General features: G+C 41.4%; 1 protein-coding gene across 3 annotated transcripts in view; it reads right to left on the bottom strand.

Moving 5' to 3' along the window:
- Positions 1-12,521: 12,521 nt before the first annotated feature.
- The window catches only part of CHMP7 (charged multivesicular body protein 7), a 58,427-nt gene continuing 49,003 nt past the window's right edge, over positions 12,522-21,945 (bottom strand). For all 3 annotated transcript variants that reach the window (XM_056571000.1, XM_056571002.1, XM_056571003.1), the window contains 4 exons: positions 20,355-20,415; positions 18,819-18,959; positions 17,801-17,899; positions 12,522-14,777 (listed from right to left, as the gene is read on the bottom strand). In XM_056571000.1, coding sequence (XP_056426975.1) covers positions 14,740-14,777; positions 17,801-17,899; positions 18,819-18,959; positions 20,355-20,415 — 339 coding nt within the window. In that variant the 3' untranslated portion in view covers positions 12,522-14,739. The remainder of the gene's footprint in view (positions 14,778-17,800; positions 17,900-18,818; positions 18,960-20,354; positions 20,416-21,945) is intronic.

The raw sequence follows: 21,945 nt of genomic DNA, 5'->3' as shown, positions 1-21,945 counted from the left end.
TTTCAATTTTGCACCTACAGACTCATATTTTTTGCGCCACCAATTGTACTTTGTAATGATATCAATCAACCCAGAAAAAAATATTTGTGAGGCAAAATTGGGAAAAAAAATTTGGGGGCTTCCGATTCTAAGCAGTGCACTTATCAGTATAAATGACACCATATATTTATTCTGTAGGTCCATACGGTTACAATGATACCCAATTTATATAGGTTTTATTTTACTAAAAAAAAAATTATAACTATATGCACCAAAATTAGTATGTTTAAAATTGTCCTATTCTGACCCCTATAACTTTTTTATTTTTCGGTTTATGGGGTGGTATGGCCTCATTTTTTTTTGCGCCACGATCTGAAGTTTTTATCGGTTCTATGATTGTTTTGATCAAACTTTTTGTACACTTTTTATACATTTTTTTAGGGTATACAAAGGAACCAAAAATATGCGATTTTGGACATTTGAATTTTTTTACGTGTACGCCATTGACCGTGGGGTTTAATTAACCTTATATTTTTATAGTTTGGACATTTATGCACGTGACGATACCACATGTATTGTTGATATATTGTTTGAATGGAATTTGGGAAAAGGGGGGTGATTTGAACTTTTAATAAAGAAGGGGTTAATGTGTGTGTTTTTAAACTTTTTTTTATTTTATTTTTTCCATTTTTAGTCCCCTTAGGGGACTTTTTAGGAGGAATCATTAGATTCCTCATACAGATCAATGTGGTTCCATAGAACCACATTGATCTGTGTGCTCTGCGCTCGATTGATAAAGCCTGGTCCTGTCAGGCTTTATCATTCACAGCACAGCAGCCAACACAGGAGCAGAGGTAAACCCTCTGGCTACCTCAGACCGGACCACCAGGGAGCAGTTAAAGGTACCTTTAGACGCCGCTGTCAGCTTTGACAGCGGCGATCTAAAGGGTTAATAGCTGTCCGCAGAGATCGCCACATGTCCGCTATTAACGCCGGCCCTCAGCTACAAGAATTAGCTGGAGGCCGGCTGGTATGGCGTGAGCTCGAGTCGGGAGCCCGTGCCATACCTGCTCATAGGCACAGGGACAAGTATACATATCCACGGTCGTTAAGGGGTTAAAGGGAGTTTTTCATTCACACCTATTTGGGGTAATGAGCATTAAAAAGAGTTTGGTAAAATCACAAAATTCACAGATTGGGGAGGAAAGGGTATAAGTATGGTGTGTCAACTTTTTTGAGGAGGGGAAGTTGAAGAAATGGCCACAGGCAAAGTAAGTAAAACATTTTTTGGGGTATTTTCAAATAAGGGATGCATATTTAAGGCATAAAGAAAATGAGATATGGATATTGCATCACATCCTATTTTGGATTTTGTGATGGAGTCACGGAGTAGAGTGATGAGTTTATTGGCAAAAGTATACAAAATGATTATCACATGTAAGGGGGAAGAAATAGAAATGGAAGAAAGATTTGGGGGAAATAAGAGAGGAGGATTGGTATAAAATAGTCCTTAATATCAAGCATTCATCGGTGAATTAAAATCACCGCATTTCCCTTTTTAAAAGTGGTGCACCGGTTACACTACTGAAACAGGATGCAGTCAGTATGTGCAAAATGCAAGAAGGATGATGCAGATCTTTTGCATATGTTGTGGGGGATGCACAAAGGTGCAGGATTTCTGGAAGAAAGTATATGTGAAAATTGAGGAAGATTTTCAAGTAAAACTTCAGTATAGTGGGAAATGTGCAATATTGGGATTCAATGTTTCAAGCGGGGATAAAAATGAAATGATAATTAATGTTACCTGCACTGGCAAAAATTGTTATCTTGAGGAAGTGGATAACTCCGTCCCCCCGAACAACTAATGAATGGATAGCACTAGTGAATAAAGTTCAAATACTTTAACTTTAGACAATAGTCTAAGTTGGTGAAGTGAAATTAGAAAAATATTTAAATAAAACTATTGATTAGAAATAGAAAACAGAAAATTGGCATGTGCGTATGTATTCACCCCCTTTGTTAGGAAGCCCATAAAAAGCTCTGGTGCAACCATTTACCTTAAAGGGGTACTCCGGTGAAAACCTTTTTTCTTTTAAATCAACTGGTGGCAGAAAGTTAAACATATTTGTAAATTACTTCTATTAAAAAATCATAATCCTTCCTGTACTTATTAGCTACTGAATACTACAGAGGAAATTCTTTTCTTTTTGGAATTCTCTCTGATGACATAACGAGCACAGTTCTCTCTGCTGACGTTATTATAATTATAATAATAATAATAATAACTCTTTATTTATTGTTGTCCTTAGTGGGATTTGAACCCAAGTCCACAGCACTGCAAGGCAGCAGTGCTAACCACTGAGCCACCATGCTGCCCTCAGCATACATCTCCTATGCACGGTTGCTAAAATAGACAGAGATGTCAGCAGAGAACACTGTGCTCATGATGTCATCAGTGTTCCAAAAAGAAAGGAATTTCCTCTGTAGCATTCAGCAGCTAATACGTACTGGAAGGATTAAGATTCTTTAATAGAAGTAATTTACAAATATGTTTAACTTTCTGCCACCAGTTGATTTAAAAGAAAAAAGGTTTTCACCGGAGTACCCCTTTAACCCCTTAAGGACCAAGGACGTACCGGTACGTCCTTGGTCCTGCTCTTCTGATATAACGCGGGGTTACACAGTAACCCCGCGTCATATCATGGCGGGCCCGGCGTCATAGTGAAGCCGGGACCCGCCTCTAATAGCGCGCAGCGCCGCGCGCTATTAACCCTTTAGCCGCGCGCTCAAAGCTGAGCCGCGCGGCTAAAAGTGAAAGTTCCCGGCTAGCTCAGTCGGGCTGTTCGGGATAGCCGCGGCTAATCGCGGCATCCCGAACAGCTGACAGGACAGCGGGAGGGCCCCTTCCTGCCTCCTCGCTGTCCGATCGCCGAATGACTGCTCAGTGCCTGAGATCCAGGCATGAGCAGTCATCCGGCAGAATCGTTGATCACTGGTTTCTTATGAGAAACCAGTGATCAACATAGAAGATCAGTGTGTGCAGTGTTATAGGTCCCTATGGGAAGATCATTTATCCCCTATTAAAAGTTTGAATCACCCCCCTTTTCCAATAAAAAAAAAAAACACAGTGTAAATAAAAATAAAAATAAACATATGTGGTATCACCGCGTGCGGAAATGTCCGACTTATAAAAATATATCATTAATTAAACCGCTCGGTCAATGGCGTGCGCGCAAAAAATTTCCAAAGTCCAAAATAGTGCATTTTTGGTCACTTTTTATATCATTTAAAAATGAATAAAAATGATCAATAAGTCCTATCAATGCAAAAATGGTACCGTTAAAAACTTCAGATCACGGCGCAAAAAATGAGCCGTCATACCGCCCCATACACGGAAAAATAAAAAAGTTATAGGGGTCAGAAGATGACAATTTTAAACGTATTAATTTTCCTGCATGTAGTTATGATTTTTTCCAGAAGTCCGACAAAATCAAACCTATATAAGTAGGGTATCATTTTAATCGTATGGACCTACAGAATACATATGAGGTGTCATTTTTACCGAAAAATGTACTACGTAGAAACGGAAGCCCCCAAAAGTTACAAAACAGCGTTTTTTTTTTTCAATTTTGTCGCACAATGATTTTTTTTCCCGCTTCACCATAGATTTTTGGGCAAAATGACTGACGTCATTACAAAGTAGAATTGGTGGCGCAAAAAATAAGCCATCATATGGATTTTTAGGTGTAAATTTGAAAGAGTTATGATTTTTTAAAGGCAAGGAGCAAAAAACGAAAATGCAAAAACGGAAAAACCTCCGGTCCTTAAGGGGTTAAGAAGTCACATTAGTGAAATGATGTCCACCTGTTTGCAATCTAAGTGTCACATGATCTTTCATTACATATACAAACCTTTTTTGAAAGGCCCCAGATGCTGCCACACCTAAGCAAGAGGCATCAGTAACCAAACACTTCCATGAAGACCAAGGAACTCTCCAAACAAGGGACAATGTTGTTGAGAAGTACAAGTCAGGTTGGTTATAAAAAATATCCAAATCTTTGATTATCCCCAGGAGCACCATCAAATCTATCATAACCAAATGGAAAGAACAACAACAAGAACAGCAAACTTGCCAAGAGACGGCGGCCCACCAAAACTCACGGACTGGGCAAGGAAGGCATTAATTAGAGAGGCAGCAGAGACCTAAGGTAACCCTGGAGAAGTTGCAGAGTTCACAGCAGAGACTGGAGGATCTGTACATAGGACGACAATAAGCTGTACGCTCCATAGAGTTGGGCTTTATGGCAGACTGGCCAAAAGAAAGCCATTACTTCCAGCTAAAAACAAAAAGGCACGTTGTGAGTTTGTGAAAAGGCATGTGGAAGACTCCCAAAATGTATGGAGGTAGGTGCTCTGGTCTGATGAGACTAAAACTGAACTTTTCGCCCATCAAAGAAAACGCTATGTCTGGCACAAACCCAACATCACACCACCCAAAGAACACCATCCATGTTTTTCGGCAGCCAGGACTGGGAAACTGGTCAGAGTTGAGGAAAAGATGGATGGTGCTAAATACAGGGATATTCTTGAGCAAAACCTGTACTACTCCGTGCATGATTCGAGGCTAGGACGGAGGTTCAATGACCCCAAACACACTGCTAAAGCAACACTTGAGTGGTTTAAGGGGAAACATGTAAATGTGTTGGAATGGCCGAACCAAAGCCCAGATCTCAATCTAATCGAAAATCTGTGGTCAGACTTAAAGATTGCTGTTCACAAGCGCAACTTGAAGAAGGTGGAGCAGTTTTGCAAGTAAGAATGGGAAAAATACAAGTGGTAAGATGTGGCAAGCTCATAAAGACTTATCCAAAGCAAATTGGAGCGGTGATTGCCGCAAAAGGTGGCTCTACAAAGTATTGACTTTAGGGGGGTTAATAGTTATGCACATTGATTTCTGTTATTTTGTCCTATTTGTTGTTTGCTTCACAATAAATAAATAAAAAAACATCTTCAAAGTTGTAGGTATGTTCTGTAAATTAAATTCCAGGTTGTGAGGCACCAGAATACGAAAAAAGTCAAGGGGGGGAATACTTTTGCAAGGCACTGTATAATGTTTTTCTGATTTAGGGAAGAAGTTGGTATGGTAGATGGGCTCATTTCCCCTCCATGAATACTGCCACACTTAGACATTTTTGATGGAGTTAGTGAATTATGATGGGATAATACCATAACACAATTTGGATTTAACAGGTGGATTGTTGATTTTAAGGATTCCATCCAGAACTTTTTGTATGTTAGGAACTTAATATCTTTAGATTTATAATTACTCAATTTATTTACCTTTTTATTTTTAAGAAAGAAAGGAGAATACAATCACATTCCTTTTTTATTTCTGATATTATGGAATTCTGTTTTATGGATTATGGAATTTGTCTGCAGGAAAGGAATAGAACTCCAAAAGGAGACCAATTCTCACTGTACTTAAAATCCAAGGGCTGGAAGATATCTGGACAGATTCCTTCCCCATTACTGGAATTGTGGCATAATTATTCAGCATCCTTGGGGCAGTAATTCCTATTGGGGTTAAACAGAAATCCCCTCCCCTTGCTAGGGAGCTTAAATGGGCACTTTCAGATATGAAACCTTTTTTTTTTTTATGTTGTACATCTTGGCAAAACAATATTTTTTTTTAATATACATCTTTATAAAAAAAAAAAAAAAAAAGGCACATTTTATTAAAGAAAACTGCTTTTGAACATACCACCACTAGGGGTCCCATACCTCCTGGGACACTGTTGAGTCCCACAGCAACATTAGGGTGTCCAAGGGTCATGGACACAAGATGGCTGATTGAAAAGGCTGCAGGAGGAACACAGCCTGCAGCAACACTACTGTAACACAGAGTTCTACCAAACATTTACAAATGCTGTAGGCACATAGCTGAAGGCAACAATGCTGTCAAAATAGTTATCCAAACACTGTACCTCCAACAATTCCAAAACTACAAGTCCCAGCATTACAGGACTGCCTAAGGATGACACACATGAATGGCATAGGAAGATGTAAGTTATACACTCACCATATTGTACAGGCAATTTCCAATAATCATTGTGTGTGTGTGTGTGTGCGCGCGCGCGCATAGCAAAAAACCACAAAGGAAAGGGTTACTGAGCAGGGCTGCTAGGCTCCCAGAGTCACCAGAGTGATACCCCTTTAAGGAAAGTAGGTGGAGAGATAGGTGACTGAGGCAACCACAGTGGTGCTATAACAGAGATAGCTACTGTAATAAATCTATAGGACTAGGTCACAGTGCCCTGATAACAGAGCCCCCCCCATAATTAAGTACAACGCGTTTTGGTCTAAGGGACGTTAAAGGGGTACTTCACCCCTAGACATCTTATCCCTGATCCAAAGGATTAGGGATAAGAGGTCTGATCGTGGGGGTCCCCAGTGGGAGGATCCCCTCTGCACCAGGCATTCGTTTAGAGCATCGGGTGCACAAGACTGAAGATAGTGACAGCAGACATAGATGATTTGACTTACTGACTTGTGGCTGTAATTTAGGCTTGAGGCCTCCAGATGTGCTGGACACTGGCTCTGAGACGTCTGGACTGGACCTCAGGATCTAAGAGCAATGAATGATCAAAGAGAGAGATTGCAGCTCCTCCCTACCTTATAAAGGGGAGCTGTGCAAGGAGCCCATAGGCTAGCTGCAGGTCATCTGGTCACCTGGTGCTCTCTGGGTAACAAAACATGTGACATCACGGCCCTCTCGTGACATCACGGCCACACACCCTCAATGCACGCCCCCTCCCATAGACTTGCATTGAGGGGATGTGGCTGTGAAGTCATGAGCAGGCGTGGCCATAACGTCACGAGCCTCCGCCATGCTTTGGTTAGGGGATAAGATGTCTAGGGGCGGAGTACCCCTTTAAGAATAGATAGATGATCAGATTTTAAGAAGGGGTCATCCAAGGATCCCTGACCTGGAGCTCCTGTGAAGTGCGGTCCTGATTGTGCTTGCAAATAAAGAGGGTCTGTAAAAAAAGGACCCATTTACAGCTTCAGGCAAAGGTACAGAAAGTGTATGAGAGATCTAAGGATGGGTTCTGTAAGACTATGTATTGCATTAATTAGTGTTCTTGTTATGCATTCTATTCTAATGTGCCTGGTGTAGTCTGCCATCAAGTGGGGTTCAGCAAAGTGGGAGAATTAATCCCCTATCCGTGGGATACAGGCTATATGTGTGATCATGGGGGGGGTCTGATCAGTGGGAAGAGGTTAATTCACATTTGTTTTTACATTTTATTAACAATTTTTTAGTCTCCATAGGAAAATATTACCTGCAATATTTCAATTGCTTGCACTGATCAATGCAGTGCCATAGTACATGTAGTGACCCTCCAGCCATCCTGGATCGGGACCTCGTGATTTTCCCGATTGGCAATGCTGGGCTAATGGCAACCTAATTTAAGCACTTTTAATGCCGCAATCAACTTTGAACATCTAAAAAGTGCCAATGTAGGCCATGAGCCCGGTACAAAGCGTGCTCGGCTCCTGAGCCTGCGGAATAGACTGAGTGCGGACTAGGAGCATATGTTCTATACAAGCACTTAACAAAAAAAAAAAAGACAGACACTGTGTGGGCTGGTTCTACACTGCGTTTTTGTTTAATGTATCTGGTTTCTAAAACTTGAAAATGAGGAAAAAAACTAATGTGATGTCCCAGTATGGGATATGCATCTCACAGTCCTATCAGCTTGAGTCCCTGCACGTCCCCAGGGCTCACCTGCAGTGTACCCCCATAATGTAATTAGTTGTATATTATGTGTAAAGGACCTTTGATCGCATGATACTGTTGTCACATGTTAAAGTGACATGTTTTGTTACCCAGAGAGCACCAGGTGACCAGATGACCCACAGCTAGCCTATGGGCTCCTTGCACAGCCCCCCTTTATAAAGGTAGGGAGGAGCTGCAATCGCTCTCTTTGATCATTCATTGCTCTTAGATCCTGAGGTCCAGTCCAGACGTCTCAGAGCCAGTGTCCAGCACAACTGGAGGCCTCAGGCCTAAATTACAGCCACAAGTCAGTAAGTCAAGTCATCTCTGTCTGCTGTCACTATCTTCAGTCAAGTCTATTATAGTCAGCGTGGCTGTCCCAAAGTCTGTCAAAGTCATTACAAGTCCCAGCAAGCTGCGAGGTCCCCTGTGTTACTGGTCACCTCTCTGGGATCCTGGCCCAGCTGTAAAGACTGTTACCATCTGTCTACCTCAGTAAAGCTACCATTAACCTAACCTGGCCTTGGACTCTTATTTACCCTGCCTCACTATGGGTGACTATCGGTGCTACTGTTCGGGTGGTTCTCGGTAAAACTTCGCCCTGGCGTCATGAACATTTAGGGGTTAACACCATCTACCCCTGGGCTACAGCATCTGCCACATACACCTCACATCGCACCCCGGTGGCACAACACACTAATATGTTAACGAACTCTAAAACATAGAAACATTGCTGCAGTCTCTTCACAGAGCTGAACAACATGGATGTTATTAGTCAGAGCCGCGCCAATCTAATATTAACGGCTTATCCTAGGACAGACCATCAATTTGTCCAGATAACCCCTTTAAGGTGTAACGTTTACACTTTCATATATTAAATTATTTCTAGCATTTGTGGCATGTGACCATAGAGACAATCAATGACACCAGACATCATAAACAAAGATCTTTAATCAGTTTATAGAACTACATTGTCCAGATTATAAAAGATCAAAAGGGTTGTATGAGACTAAGAAAAAAAAAAAGTCTTATTTTCCCAGAAACAGCGCCACCCTGTCTATGGGTGGTGTCCGGTACTGCAGCTGAGGCTCCTTCTCGAAATCATAAGAGAGTGGTGCTGTATCTGGAAAAAATCAAGTAGACCCTAGATCTCATATGACCCATTTAAAGGGGTACTCCGGTGAAAACTTTTTTTTCTTTTAAATCAACTGGTGGCAGAAAGTTAAACAGATTTGTAAATTACTTCTATTAAAAAAATCTTAATCCTTCCTGTACTTATTAGCTGCTGAATACTACAGAGGAAATTCTTTTCTTTTTGGAATTCTCTCTGATGACATCACGAGCACAGTTCTCTCTGCTGACGCTATTATAATTATAATAACTCTTTATTTATTGTTGTCCTTAGTAGGATTTGAACCCAAGTCCCCAGCACTGCAAGGCAGCAGTGCTAACCACTGAGCCACCATGCTGCCCTTAGCATACATCTGCTATGCACGGTTGCTAAAATGGACAGAGATGTCAGCAGAGAGCACTGTGTTCGTGATGTCATCAGTGTTCCAAAAAGAAAGGAATTTCCTCTGTAGCATTCAGCAGCTAATACGTACTGGAAGGATTAAAAAACATTTTAATAGAAGTAATTTACAAATATGTTTAACTTTCTGCCACCAGTTGATTTAAAAGAAAAAAAAGGTTTTCACCGGAGTACCCCTTTAAGACATCTTCAAGTATAAGACTGCCATCTGATCATCACATCCCTATACAAGACCATGGCATCTTGGGTGGTCAGCTCAAGGAAGTTTTAAAGGGGTACTCCGATTTAAAAAAAATTTTTTGTTTTCCATCGGAGTACCCCTTTAAAACTTCTTTGAGCTGACCACCCAAGATGCCATGGTCTTGTATAGGGATGTGATGATCAGATGGCAGTCTTATACTTGAAGAAGTCTTAAAGGGGTACTCCGGTGAAAACCTTTTTTTTCTTTTAAATCAACTGGTGGCAGAAAGTTAAACAGATTTGTAAATTACTATTAAAAAAATCTTTACCCTTCCAGTACATTTTAGCAGCTGTATGCTACAGAGGAAGTGTTTTTCTTTTTGAATTCCTTTTTTGTGTTGTCCACAGTGCTCTCTGCTGACACCTGATGCCCGTATCAGGAACCGTCTAGAGCAGGAAAAAATCCCCATAGCAAACCTATGCTGCTTTGGACAGTTCCTGACACGGACAGAGGTGTCAGCAGACAGCAGTGTGGTCAGAGAGAAAAGAAATTCAAAAAGAAAATAATTTCCTCTGTAGTATACAGCTGCTAAAAAGTACAGGAAGGATAAAGATTTTTTTAATAGAAGTAATTTACAAATCTGTTTAACTTTCTGGCACCAGCTGATTTAAAAAAGAAAAATGTTTTCCATCGGAGTACCCCTTTAATATACATATTATACAAAACATGGAGACACATATACAAGCAAGAGTAATGGAAAACTGAAGCAGATTGCGGTTTTTACAGTGCATAAAAGCAAAAAAGTTACCTGATCAGCTGATATGGGCAATTGTTCGTTTTTTTACAAAATTCACTCTTTTATTTCTAGCTGTTTTACCACTTTATCTCTTCTAAAGGAGAACGCTACCCTAAACTTATCAAGGATTCTGCTTTGGAGATGGCCAGGAACTCATATCCCATGGAAAGTAAAGGAGAACTGTTTAGGGCAGTGTTTCCCAACCAGTGTGCCTCCAGCTGTTGCAAAAGTACAACTCCCAGCATGCCAGTCCTGGCATGCTGGGAGTTGTAGTTTTGGCACAGCTGGAGGCACACTGGTTGGGAAGCACTGGTTTAGAGCCTAGTTGTTAAAGCTGAATACAGACAATATCCGATGCTGGAAGATCCCTCTGAACATAGCACGAATTTGATGATTTATTTTTATAGAAACCAGCAGATCCTACTTTTTTTTTTTTTTATTAACATAGGACCATAGACTTGGTTTTAAGTAGGTTTAAAGGGGTACTCCACTGAAAAATTTTTTTTTTTTAAATCAACTGGTGCCAGAAAGTTAAACATTTGTAAATTTCTTCTATTAAAAAAAAATCTTAATCCTTCCAGTACTAATTAGCTGCTATTTGCTCCGCAGGAAGTTCTTTTCTTTTTAAATTTCCTTTCTGTCTGACCACAGTGCTCTCTGCTGACACCTCTGTCCATTTTAGGAACTGTCCAGAGTAGGAGAAAATCCCCATAGCAAACCTATCCTGCTCTGGACAGTTCAAAAAATGGACAGAGGTGTCAGTAGAGAGCACTGTGGTCAGGCAGAAAGGAAATTCAAAAAGAAAAGAGCTTCCTGTGGAGCATATAGCAGCTGATAAATACTGGAAGGATTAAGATTTTTTAATAGAAGTAATTTACAAATCAGTTTAAGTTTTTGGCATCGGTTGATTTAAATAAAAAAAAAAAAAATGTTTTCCAGTGGAGTGTCCCTTTAAACTTTGTACCCTCTTTTCTTAATTTATGATACAGTAGTTATAGCTCCATTTTTTCTGATTCAGAACTCTCAAAGTTATATGATAACATTTTATCGGCCAGTAGCCACAACTAGGGGGAGATAAAGAGCTCATTGCATACTGTTTACACATTGAACTCAAACAACACTAACATAACACTACAGTACAGTAAACTAGCCCTGGTGGTGGCCACAACAATGTTATACTTTAAAGTGTAACTACTATATCGTGGGGATAGGATACATTTATTTTAAAAACACCTGCCCATAGTCCCCATAGACTTGCATGGGACTTCTGGCAATTTCATGGACCACTCACTATATCAGCATGCTATAGAGTTGCTGGGAATTGTACAAGTGTATCCTGCCGCTGCAACAACATAATAGTTACAATTTAAAAAGGAAGCTGTCAGCAGTTTTTAGGGAGTATAATGATACCTCCTGTTGTAGGACAGAGAAAGTTGTTGTTTGCTGTCCAGGTCATCGCTATGGCAAGTGTACAAGGAGGTGGGCTCTTCTGCTTAGGTACCCAGATTTCTCTATATTGAGATCTCTCATGGTGTAGTGGTCTCCAGACTGGAGTTGTCAATCATAGCTGAAAAGAGTTTATGGTTAAAAGGGGCACTCCACTGGAAAAAAAAAAATTGTTTAAATCAACTGGTGCCAGAAAGTTAAACAGATTTGTAAATTACAGAAAAAACAAAGAGCACATATGTGCACTCACCGATAGGCAGAGACAGTCTCTTCTGGAAGTCCGGTAACGACATGCCGGGTCACGGCATAGGCACTGGTGTATGGCGCTCGGATGCTACGCCGGCAGTTTCGCACGTAAGTGCATGCTTCTTCCGGCCTCATCGAGGCCGGAAGAAGCACGCACTTACATGCGAAACTGCCGGCGTAGCATCCGGGCGCCATACACCAGAGCCTATGCCGTGACCCGGCATGTCGTTACCGGACTTCCAGACGAGACTGTCTCTGTCTATGGTGAGTACACGTACGTGCTCTTCGTTTCTTCTGTATTTGATGCTTTATGCTTGTGTATGTGCACCCCGCAGGAGACACTGAGACAGGTCGCCGAGGGTCGTTTTTGCAGGTCGTAGGAGGGGATATTGGTTCCCGAGTGCTCTCCCCGTTTTCTAGCTTCATTTCTTAGATTTGTAAATTACTTCTATTAAAAAAATCTTAATCCTTCCAGTACTTATCAGCTGCTGTTATGATCCACAGGAAGTTCTTTTCTTTTTGAATTTCCTTTCTGCCTGACCACAGTGCTCTCTACTGACAACTCTGTTCTTTTTAAGAACTGTCCAGAATAGGAGTAAATCCCCATAGAAAACCTATCCGGCTCTGGACAGTTCCTAAAATGGACAGAGGTGTCAGCAGAGAGCACTGTGATCAGGCAGAAAGGAAATTCAAAAAGAAAAGAACTTCCTGTCGATCATAACAGCTGATAAGTACTGGAAGGATTAAGCTTTTTTTTAATAGAAGTCATTTTAATTTTTCTGGCACCAGTTGATAAAAAAATAAATAAAAAAAAATACCTGTTTTCCAGTAGAGTACCCCTTTAAGCTATCAATACAGACCCCACCTCCTTGGCACTTGCCATAGCAGCAGCCAGGACATCAAACAACTTTTATGACTGCAACACACAATATCATTACCCTCCTATCCTTGACCTCTGTATAGGGCTGTTAGCAGTTTTCAGGGTATAAAACTTCAGATTCCTTTCAACTTCACAATATTTATTTGGAGTTATGTACCAGAAACGGTAAAGGAGTTCCAATCTTAAAATCAGAGCAGCTCAGAGTTACTTTCTGACAAAAACCAGCACCACACCTGTCCTCGGGTTGTGTGTAGTATTACATCTCTGCCCCATTCATGAGATTTTACAATAAATAACAAGTGGCAACATGTTATATTTGGTAAAGTCATTTTCCTCGCCATCCCTGGGAGACGTTCCTGCCCACAGGGATGGTGAGGATCTGAAGTTAGAAAGTGTCCCGGACCAGCCCCGTAAGTAGCCCCCTAGGTGGGAAGCTATACTGACCTGGTCCTGTCATCTGCGCTGTATTCACACCCCCTCTGAGTGATTGACAGTCCGTCACCACTCTGCTCCCTAAGCAGACAGGAGTATAGTGACGACGCTGGCCGAGCCCGGGCTGTCAATCACACTGAGGGGGCGTGATTCCAGCGCAGCTGACAGGACTAGGTAAGTATAGCTCCCACTCAGGGGACTACTTATGAGGCCCACGGGGGAAGACTTACTAACTTCATAGCCTCATATCAGCGAGATGATTGGTTCCCTTTAAAGGAGAACTCCAGACCATAAAAATGGTCCCCCATAGTGCTGGCAAGCGGCTCCGGTCTCCGCCGCATCCACTTCCTGGTTGCCGGTGGTCGGATGAATCAGCCAATCACCAGCTGCAGCGCAGTCCGACACGGCCGGCGATAGGCTGAGCAGCAGTGTGAAAACGCTTCCGGACACAAAATTCTTCACTACACCGGCACCTGCGGCCGGGCCGAAAACGTCACACTGCTGCTCAGCCTAGCGCCGGCCGAGTCGGACTGCGCTGCGGCTGGTGATTGGCTGATTCATCCAACCACCGGCAACCAGGAAGTGGATTGCAGCGGAGACCGGAGCCGGTTACCGGAGGCCCCGGGGGAGTGGAGGAAGGTATGTACATCTATATTTTTTTACTGCCGGCAATATGGGGGACAATTTTTATGGTTTGAAGTTCTCCTTTAATGGAACCGAGCAGTAGAACCAAAGAAAAACTGAGGTCAGAGTGGCGCTGTTTATGGAAGAAAGCAACTCCTGGACCCCTTAATTCCACAGGAAATAGCCAAATGGTTGCAAGAGGTACAGTTGGCAAGATATTTCTTCTTTGCAGAAAACATTCAACATTACCATTATTATTACGTACAGGAGGCATGGGGGCAGACTAAACCGGAAGTCAATGAGAAAACGATTCAGCCAATTACTGCAAAGCAGGAAGTTATGTCACAGAAGTGGCGGCCATCTTGATAACTTCTTCTGTACAACCCAGTAACATGCAGCAGTAGTTGGTATTTTCTGTAGTGTAAGAGGGAATATCTAGGATTATAAAAAAAAACACAGCTGCTTTCCTCCATAAACAGCGCAACTCTAATCCTTAATTTATGTGCCAGGTCCAGCTCAGGTTCAGTGAAGTGAATGAAGCAGAGTTGTAATACCACACAAAACCTAAGGACAGGTGTGGCACTGTTTTTTGGAAGAAATTAGCTATGTTTTTGTTAAATCCTGTACAGCCTCTTTAAAGGACCTCTTGCATGAAACACATGGTGGGAAAAGAACTAACAGCTCCGATATGTTCCAGGATGAGGAGATGTATTTTACCAAGAAAGGCATTTTTCCCAGAGTAACGCTTTAAATAGAAATACTTTGTTCTGCAGCGAACGATCATTCAAGTAGGTGTCCCCTCTGATGACAAAGCCTCCATTTTGTAGAACCGACACCCCTGATATCACTGGAAAAGTGCACGATGGGTTTGTGGAGAAGCCTCTAGAGATCCAAAAAAAAAAAAAAAAAAAAGGTCAGAAAGGTTCAGAATGTGAATGGAGGGAACAGAATTTTAGCAAATTTATTAAAATACAATAAAAGAAACCAAATCATTGTCCTCTTAATATAGCACCAACATATTCCACAGCGCAGTGTAGAGAGAAATGAAGCTTATGGCAAGTTTATCACCCATATTAAAGGATGCTTGAGATTATATATATATATATATATATATATATATATATATATATATATATATATATATACATATACACATATGGAGGTGCTGGCAGTGTGCTGCTGTATTCTTCTGTTGCTGTATATCTAGCCTAGTAGCGTGCACCTGTAGGCCAGGTCCATATAATAGTTTGGTATCAACTAAAGTGCTGGCTGACTTATTCTTTGTCTGTATTGCACATACGGGGGAGTGGCTACCTCCATGTTGGCCTTGCACCCCACCCACCTCTATCAGGTGTGTATATAAGGTGGCTTGGATGTTCTAGATCCTGCCATGCTTACTGAACTGTTCACACAGAGGCATATTCACAGTGTAGGGTCCGTCCCAGGAGGCTACCTTATCGCGGTGGGACGGTCCAAGCTATTTGACCGCCGGCGGAGACAAATTTGCGAGCTAAGTGCCTCACTATTTCATAGTTTCACATTTGCATCTATTACACCATAGCTGTATAGCTCTCCATGTTTTAACTGCATGTTCATGTTTCACCTATATCCTTGTGCTGGCAGTGTGCTGCTACATTGTTCTGTTGCTGTATATCTAGCCTAGTAGCGTGCACCTGTAGGCCAGGTCCATATAATAGTTTGGTATCAACTAAAGTGCTGGCTGACTTATTCTTTGTGTATATATATATATATATATATATATATATATATATATATATCTATATCTATCTCTATCTCTATATCTATCTATATATATATATCTATCTATGGGGGGAAAAAAAATAAAAAATAAAGATTTAAGATTTCTTTGATTTGTATACTTGGCCAAATGTAACTTGTCTTATTTTTCTGAAAACACACTGGTTATAACCTTGTTCTCCAAATTTGGACCTGCAGCTGTTGCAAAACTACAACTCCCAGCATGCCCGGACAGCCAATGGCTGTCCGGGCATGCTGGGAGTTGTAGTTTTGCAACATCATGCGGTCCACAGTTTGCAGACCACTGCTTTATAAGAAAGCAATAAACTTTCCACAAAAAACAACCGAACTTTCAGACATCAGGTTTCCCCCCCTGACAAGCATATTATATACACACAGATAACACTACCAGTCAGCTTGACATTAACCCCTTAACGGTGTTGTCCAGGAATAGTAAAAAAAACAAAGCTAATTTCTTCCAAAAACAGCCCCACACTCGTGGTATTACAACTTGGCTCCATTTACTTCAATGGAACTGAACTGTAATACCTCACATGACCTGAAGACAGGGGTGGTGCTGTTTTTTGAAAAAAAAAAAAAAAAAAAAATCGGCTCAGTTATTATAATCCTCAACCACCCTTTTAAGGATCCCGTCTGTTTTTACCTACATGACCACACCCTATTTTCCAAATCTGACGTGTCTCTTTTAGGGGTAATTACTTTGACATGCTTTTACTGAGTGAAGCGGTTCTGAGACTGTTTTTTCTTGGTACTTTTTATATTCGTGGTAAATTATTGTTGATACATGCAGTGGTTTTTGTGAAAAACACCAAAATAGTGTGAAAAATTTGAACATATCTGGCATTTTTTTAAATTAGTTTTTTTATGGCGTTCACTGTGCGGTAAAATTGATGTTATCTTTATTGTGTGGGTCGGTACGATTATGGCGATACCCAAAATTTATACCTTTATTTTCTTTTTTCCGCTTTCACAAGAAAATCTTTTTTTTTTTTTTCATTTTTTTGTGTTGCCAATGTTCTGACAGCCATAACTTTTTTCCGACCCTATTGTGTGAGCGCTTACTTTTGCAGGATGAGCTTTTCCTTTTATTGGTAAGAATCAACACCAGCTGACCACACCAGTGTGAAGAAGTACTTAAAACATAACCTTTAATTAATTGTCTAAAACACAAATAATAATGTGCTCTATTATGTGCCGGACAGATAATGTATGATAAAGCAAACAGTTAAAGCGGCTAAAAGGAAATAACATACAATCCGGAGTGCAGCGGTTCAAACCTGCACCTCACCTGTCCCATAGACATGAATGGAGGGGGTGTGGAGTCACATCACTAGGGGGCATGGCCGTGACATCACGTCCCCGTCTCAGAACCCGGACTAGCCCTTTACAGGATCTGTGCTAACATCTTAATGCAAGATGCCAGGACAGTGCTATAAAAATAATGTATCTTTACTTACCTCTTGCGCTCCCCCGATCCCTCTGGTATTGCTGCTCAATCCCCGCTCCAATCCTACATCACATTGCTGCTAAGCCAATCACTGGGCAAGGTGGGATACTGCTGCAGCCAGCTATTCGCTGATCTTTACTCTGACGGATCAACCCCCAGCACCAAGAAGAGGATAGCAGCAGGGACAGAGCAGCGATACCAGGGAAATGCGGGAGGTAAGTAAAGGTTTTTTTTTTTTTTTTAAATAGCAGACAGAATGGGCATATTTATTTTAAACACCCTCCTGCTTGATAACACCTTTAATCTTATACCTGAACAGTTAAATAAAAGTTTATTCCAGTAGATGGCATCCAGTGAACCAATGGTTTGTAATCATATTGTGTTTTCCACGAAAAGTAAAAAAAAAAAAAAAAAGACAGAACTTTGCAAAGCCTTGACTAAAAATATTTTGTGTATAAAGCTCCGTGCGGTCTGGTTGTCTCTTACTCATGTAACATTATTAATCATTCAAGGAAAGATTAGGAAATTAACTTCCGGGTGCTTCCCCACATATCTACAATCCTTGATAGTAAAGTGCTGTGGAATAGATTGCCGCTGTGCCGCTAAAGGTCAATTATTCACATGTAAAAAAAATATATACATAAAGTTTAGTTACAGTCTAGTGTATGCAGAACCTCACCTCTGTTACTCTGCCCCACTGCAGGACGTACTGGGGATCCAATGAGGGGACCAATAGGGACATCTGGGAGGGCGGACAGCATCCCACTCATGTCCAGAGCTGGAAAGAAGGAGACGTTTGTAGCAAAAACACCACAGGAGACATTACAAATCTATACAAATAAACTTCACAACAATAATGAAGAGACACATTCAAATAGAGAGGAGAAACACATTGCTCAGCTGGGCAAGTCTGCCTATTTGTTCCAGTAATTAACCCCCCAATTTCACTTTTGCATGTTTGTTTTTTCCGCATGACTTTTATTTTTCCATCCACAGAGGACTTGTTTTTTGCATGACCAGTCGCACTTTGCAATGACACCTTTTATTTTTACCATAAAATGTATGGTGTAAGCAAAAAAAAAAATTATTTGTTTGGGTTAATTGATAATAAAGCTGACATGTTTTCTTTACTCTGCGGGTCTATACAATTAAAACGATACCCATGGTTACACACTTTTCTATTGTTGTACTGATTTAACCCCTTAAGGACCAGGCCAATTTTATTTTTGCATTTTCTTCGTTTTTTCCTCCTCGCCTTCTTGAAATCATAACTCTTTTATATTTCCATCCACAGACCCTTGTCTGTTTTGTTTTTTTTGCCAGGTCAATTGTCCTTTTAATGACATCGCTCGTTTTACCATAATATGTATGGCGCCACCAAAAAATATTATTTGTGTGGGGAAATTTAAAAAGAAAACATTTTTTAAAGGTTTTGTTCTTACGCTGTACACTTTACGGTAAAAATGACATTTTATTTATTCTGTGGGTAAATATGATTATTTGCTTTTCTAATATTGTACCACTTATAAAAAAAACACACACACACACATTGGAGCAGCCATTTAATGCCCAATGGTTATTTAGTCAGCTCACTATCCTCTATCTGCATCTTCCCACTTATTTACCCTATCTATAACTTTACAATATCTATAACTCACCCTATAACCAAAGCCACAGAGATGGTAGACATTGCTCACCTCCGTTATGACCATGTTGACCAATAGGAAGGTGCTCTGGAGATGTAACCCTTAATGGACCAGTGGGAACCTCCGGGAGGCTAACTTCTTCCTGCTGAAGAATCTCATTCAACTCTCTCTCCAATTCATCTGTGTCCACATCTGGGATAAAGCAAAGCATTTTAGGAGATAAAAGTTTCTGGAATTAATATCACTCCCTGTATAATGAAAGGTTATGTATGCAAATTTCTCTTATACAGGGACCCCTCGACCTACGATGGCCCCGACATACGATCATTTCAACATACGATGGCCTCTCAGAGGCCACCGCATGTTGAATGCAGCATCAACATACGATGCTTTTGTATGTCGGGGCCATCGCGTAAACGGCTATCCGGTAGCGCAGACTGCTTCAGCTGCCCCCGGATAGCCATTTACGGTGCCCCGTGTGGTCCGTTGACGATCACTTGCCTGTCCTCGGGGCTCCGGCGCGTCCTCTTCGGCACTCTCCATCGACGCTGCGCACGCCGTCCCTTCATCCAATAGGAGCGGTGTGCGTAGCGACGTGATGGCGGCGACGGAGAGCGAGGATGCCGGGGAAGCAGAGGCCTTGCCGGAGCGTCGGGGACAGCGAAGGACGACGACATCCTCGGCAGCGGTGACGGTCTGGAGCGGCGGGGACAGGTGAGTACAACGTTCTCTAACAGTGGTCTTCAACCTGCGGACCTCCATATGTTGCAAAACTACAACTCCCAGCATGCCCGGACAGCCGTTGGCTGTCCGGGCATGCTGGGTGTTGTAGTTTTGCATCATCTGGAGGTCCACAGGTTGCAGACCACTGTCCTATACTTTACATTGCACGGATCCCTCAACATGCGATGGTTTCAACAAACGATGGTCCGTTTGGAACAGATTACCATCGTATGTTGAGGGACCACTGTACTTGTTTTAAATAGGTAATCCAGGGAACTCATTAGACACTTATCCCCTATTGATAGGATAGGCCTAGAAGGCTTTTGGCAGTTAACTCCCATAAGGCTATGTCTACACCACATTCGGCAAATGTGCCTCCATGAGCCAAGGGATGTATCCTTATGGATACATTTGGGAAGATGCAGAGCTGTGCTGACTTACAGTGCCTTGCATAAGTATTCACCCCCTCTTGGACTTTACTGTTACAAACTAGAATTCAAAAAGGCTTTTATAGAATTTGCACAACACAACATGCATTGTACTTCGAAAGTGCATTATACCTTTTATTGTGACACACATAATGAAAAAAATAAAAATCAGTCCACATTTTTAACTTTTTCTGCTGACAATCGCCAATGTTTTTACAAAACAGCTGAAGAACATGATTACTTTCAGCTCAACCAAGAATGGAGGGTATCATAGTGTACGCCTACTGATCACAGTTTGTACAGTATGTCTAGCCGAGATCCTAATAACACTGACAGCTGGAAAACACTTATCTTAGAGCAGAAAGAAGAAAAAGAAATGAGCAAACGCACTATTGATAGAACAGAGTTATTTCGGAAAGGGAAGCACCTTACTCACCAAGATCAGTGACTCCTACTCCTGACAGGGTCTGGTTGACGTCATCCTGTAAGTCGCAGAACTGAAAGAAGATAAACAATTTCCTTATACAGTACAAAAAAGATAACAGGATATTCAAGAAATAAATCATAAATAAAAAAGGAAAAATCACCTTATAGGCTTTATTGGACAGGGAGCACATTATCAAGGCCCAAATAATCCAAATAAACTGGTCTCTGTATTCTCTAGCCAAGTAACCCCTCCCCTCAATCAAATGTTATCCAAGTACCCCCAAGACTACAATCTTATATTAGAAGCACAGAATACAGACAAGATACCTCCTGGGGTACATATAGCACATTTCTTTGGGAACCATGACTGATGTTTGGAGGTGTAGTTGACCCTATATTTGGGGACTATGGTAGACAACGGCATGTGACTGGCACTATGGCAAATATTAGGCAAATCTTTAACAGGTTTTGTTGTTATTGAATTTAATAGCCGAGCAGCAGAAGATGGTAGACACAGTGTGGAATAGTCAAGAAACTATCTTGACTATTCACACATACAGTGTCCTGCACATATTTGATCCGCAGGATTTGACACTGTGTTCTGTGTTATGGATTTGACACTGTGTTATTTAGTTTACATTGTACTCTGCAGCATAAAATCTGCAGCTTCAAATCCTGCACATCAAATATGCACAGGCTAATGTATGTGTAACTAGACGCTAAGGGTGTATTCACACGTACAGTATCCTGCACATATTTGATGCGCAGGATTTGAAGCTGTGTTCATTTAGATTATGTAGAACTTTGCTGCATAAAATCTGCAGCTTCAAACTATCTGCATCAAATATGCAAAAGATAATGTACATGTGAATACACTCTTAAAAGGTTATTCCCATCTAATAAAGGTGATAAAATATGACTAGGATGTACCATCCTACTTCTGGGACTCCCACTGTTGATAAGAATGAAGAGAATGCAGTGTTAATGTAGTACTGCACCCGCTTCATAATTTTTTCCTTACATAGCAGCCTCCACCCATCTGGCTGGCATGGCCATATTCTAGTGAATGTGGGGGATGCAGTGCCCCGAAGAGCCAGGAGGCTGAGCATGGATGGGAGGTCGTCAATTTGGGCCTCCAATGATCATAAAGTGATGGTCTATCTTGGCTATCAACTACAGCTGATCACTGAAGGGCTAAAAATAGGAAATTATTTCAAATAAAAGGCTTTAGGCTGGGTTCACACTACGGTATTTCCAGGCAAAATCCGGCCGAAAATTCCGAGTGCAGTCAGCGCATATGGCGCAGAACCCAATAGACAGCAATGCCTTCTGCGCTGATTCCGCCTGAAGACCATTCTTTTGGTGGCGTAATTTCAGCGGCGGAATGTCCCCTGCTGAAATTCTGTAGTGTACACGGTGCAGGGGAATCCCATTGCCAGCAATGGGATTCTACTACACCGGAATTTCCAACCAAAATTCCTCAGCGGAATTCTGAGCAGTAATTCTGTTGTGTGAACCCGGCCTTATTGTTATATGCCATACGGAGATTTATACTTTCTCTTACTATTGATAAGTGCTGGTATCATCATCTTTTGGCTGGT

Source organism: Hyla sarda, chromosome 4, assembly GCF_029499605.1.
Source record: "Hyla sarda isolate aHylSar1 chromosome 4, aHylSar1.hap1, whole genome shotgun sequence".
Lineage (NCBI taxonomy): Eukaryota > Metazoa > Chordata > Amphibia > Anura > Hylidae > Hyla > Hyla sarda.
This window is presented reverse-complemented; position numbering and strand designations above follow the sequence as displayed.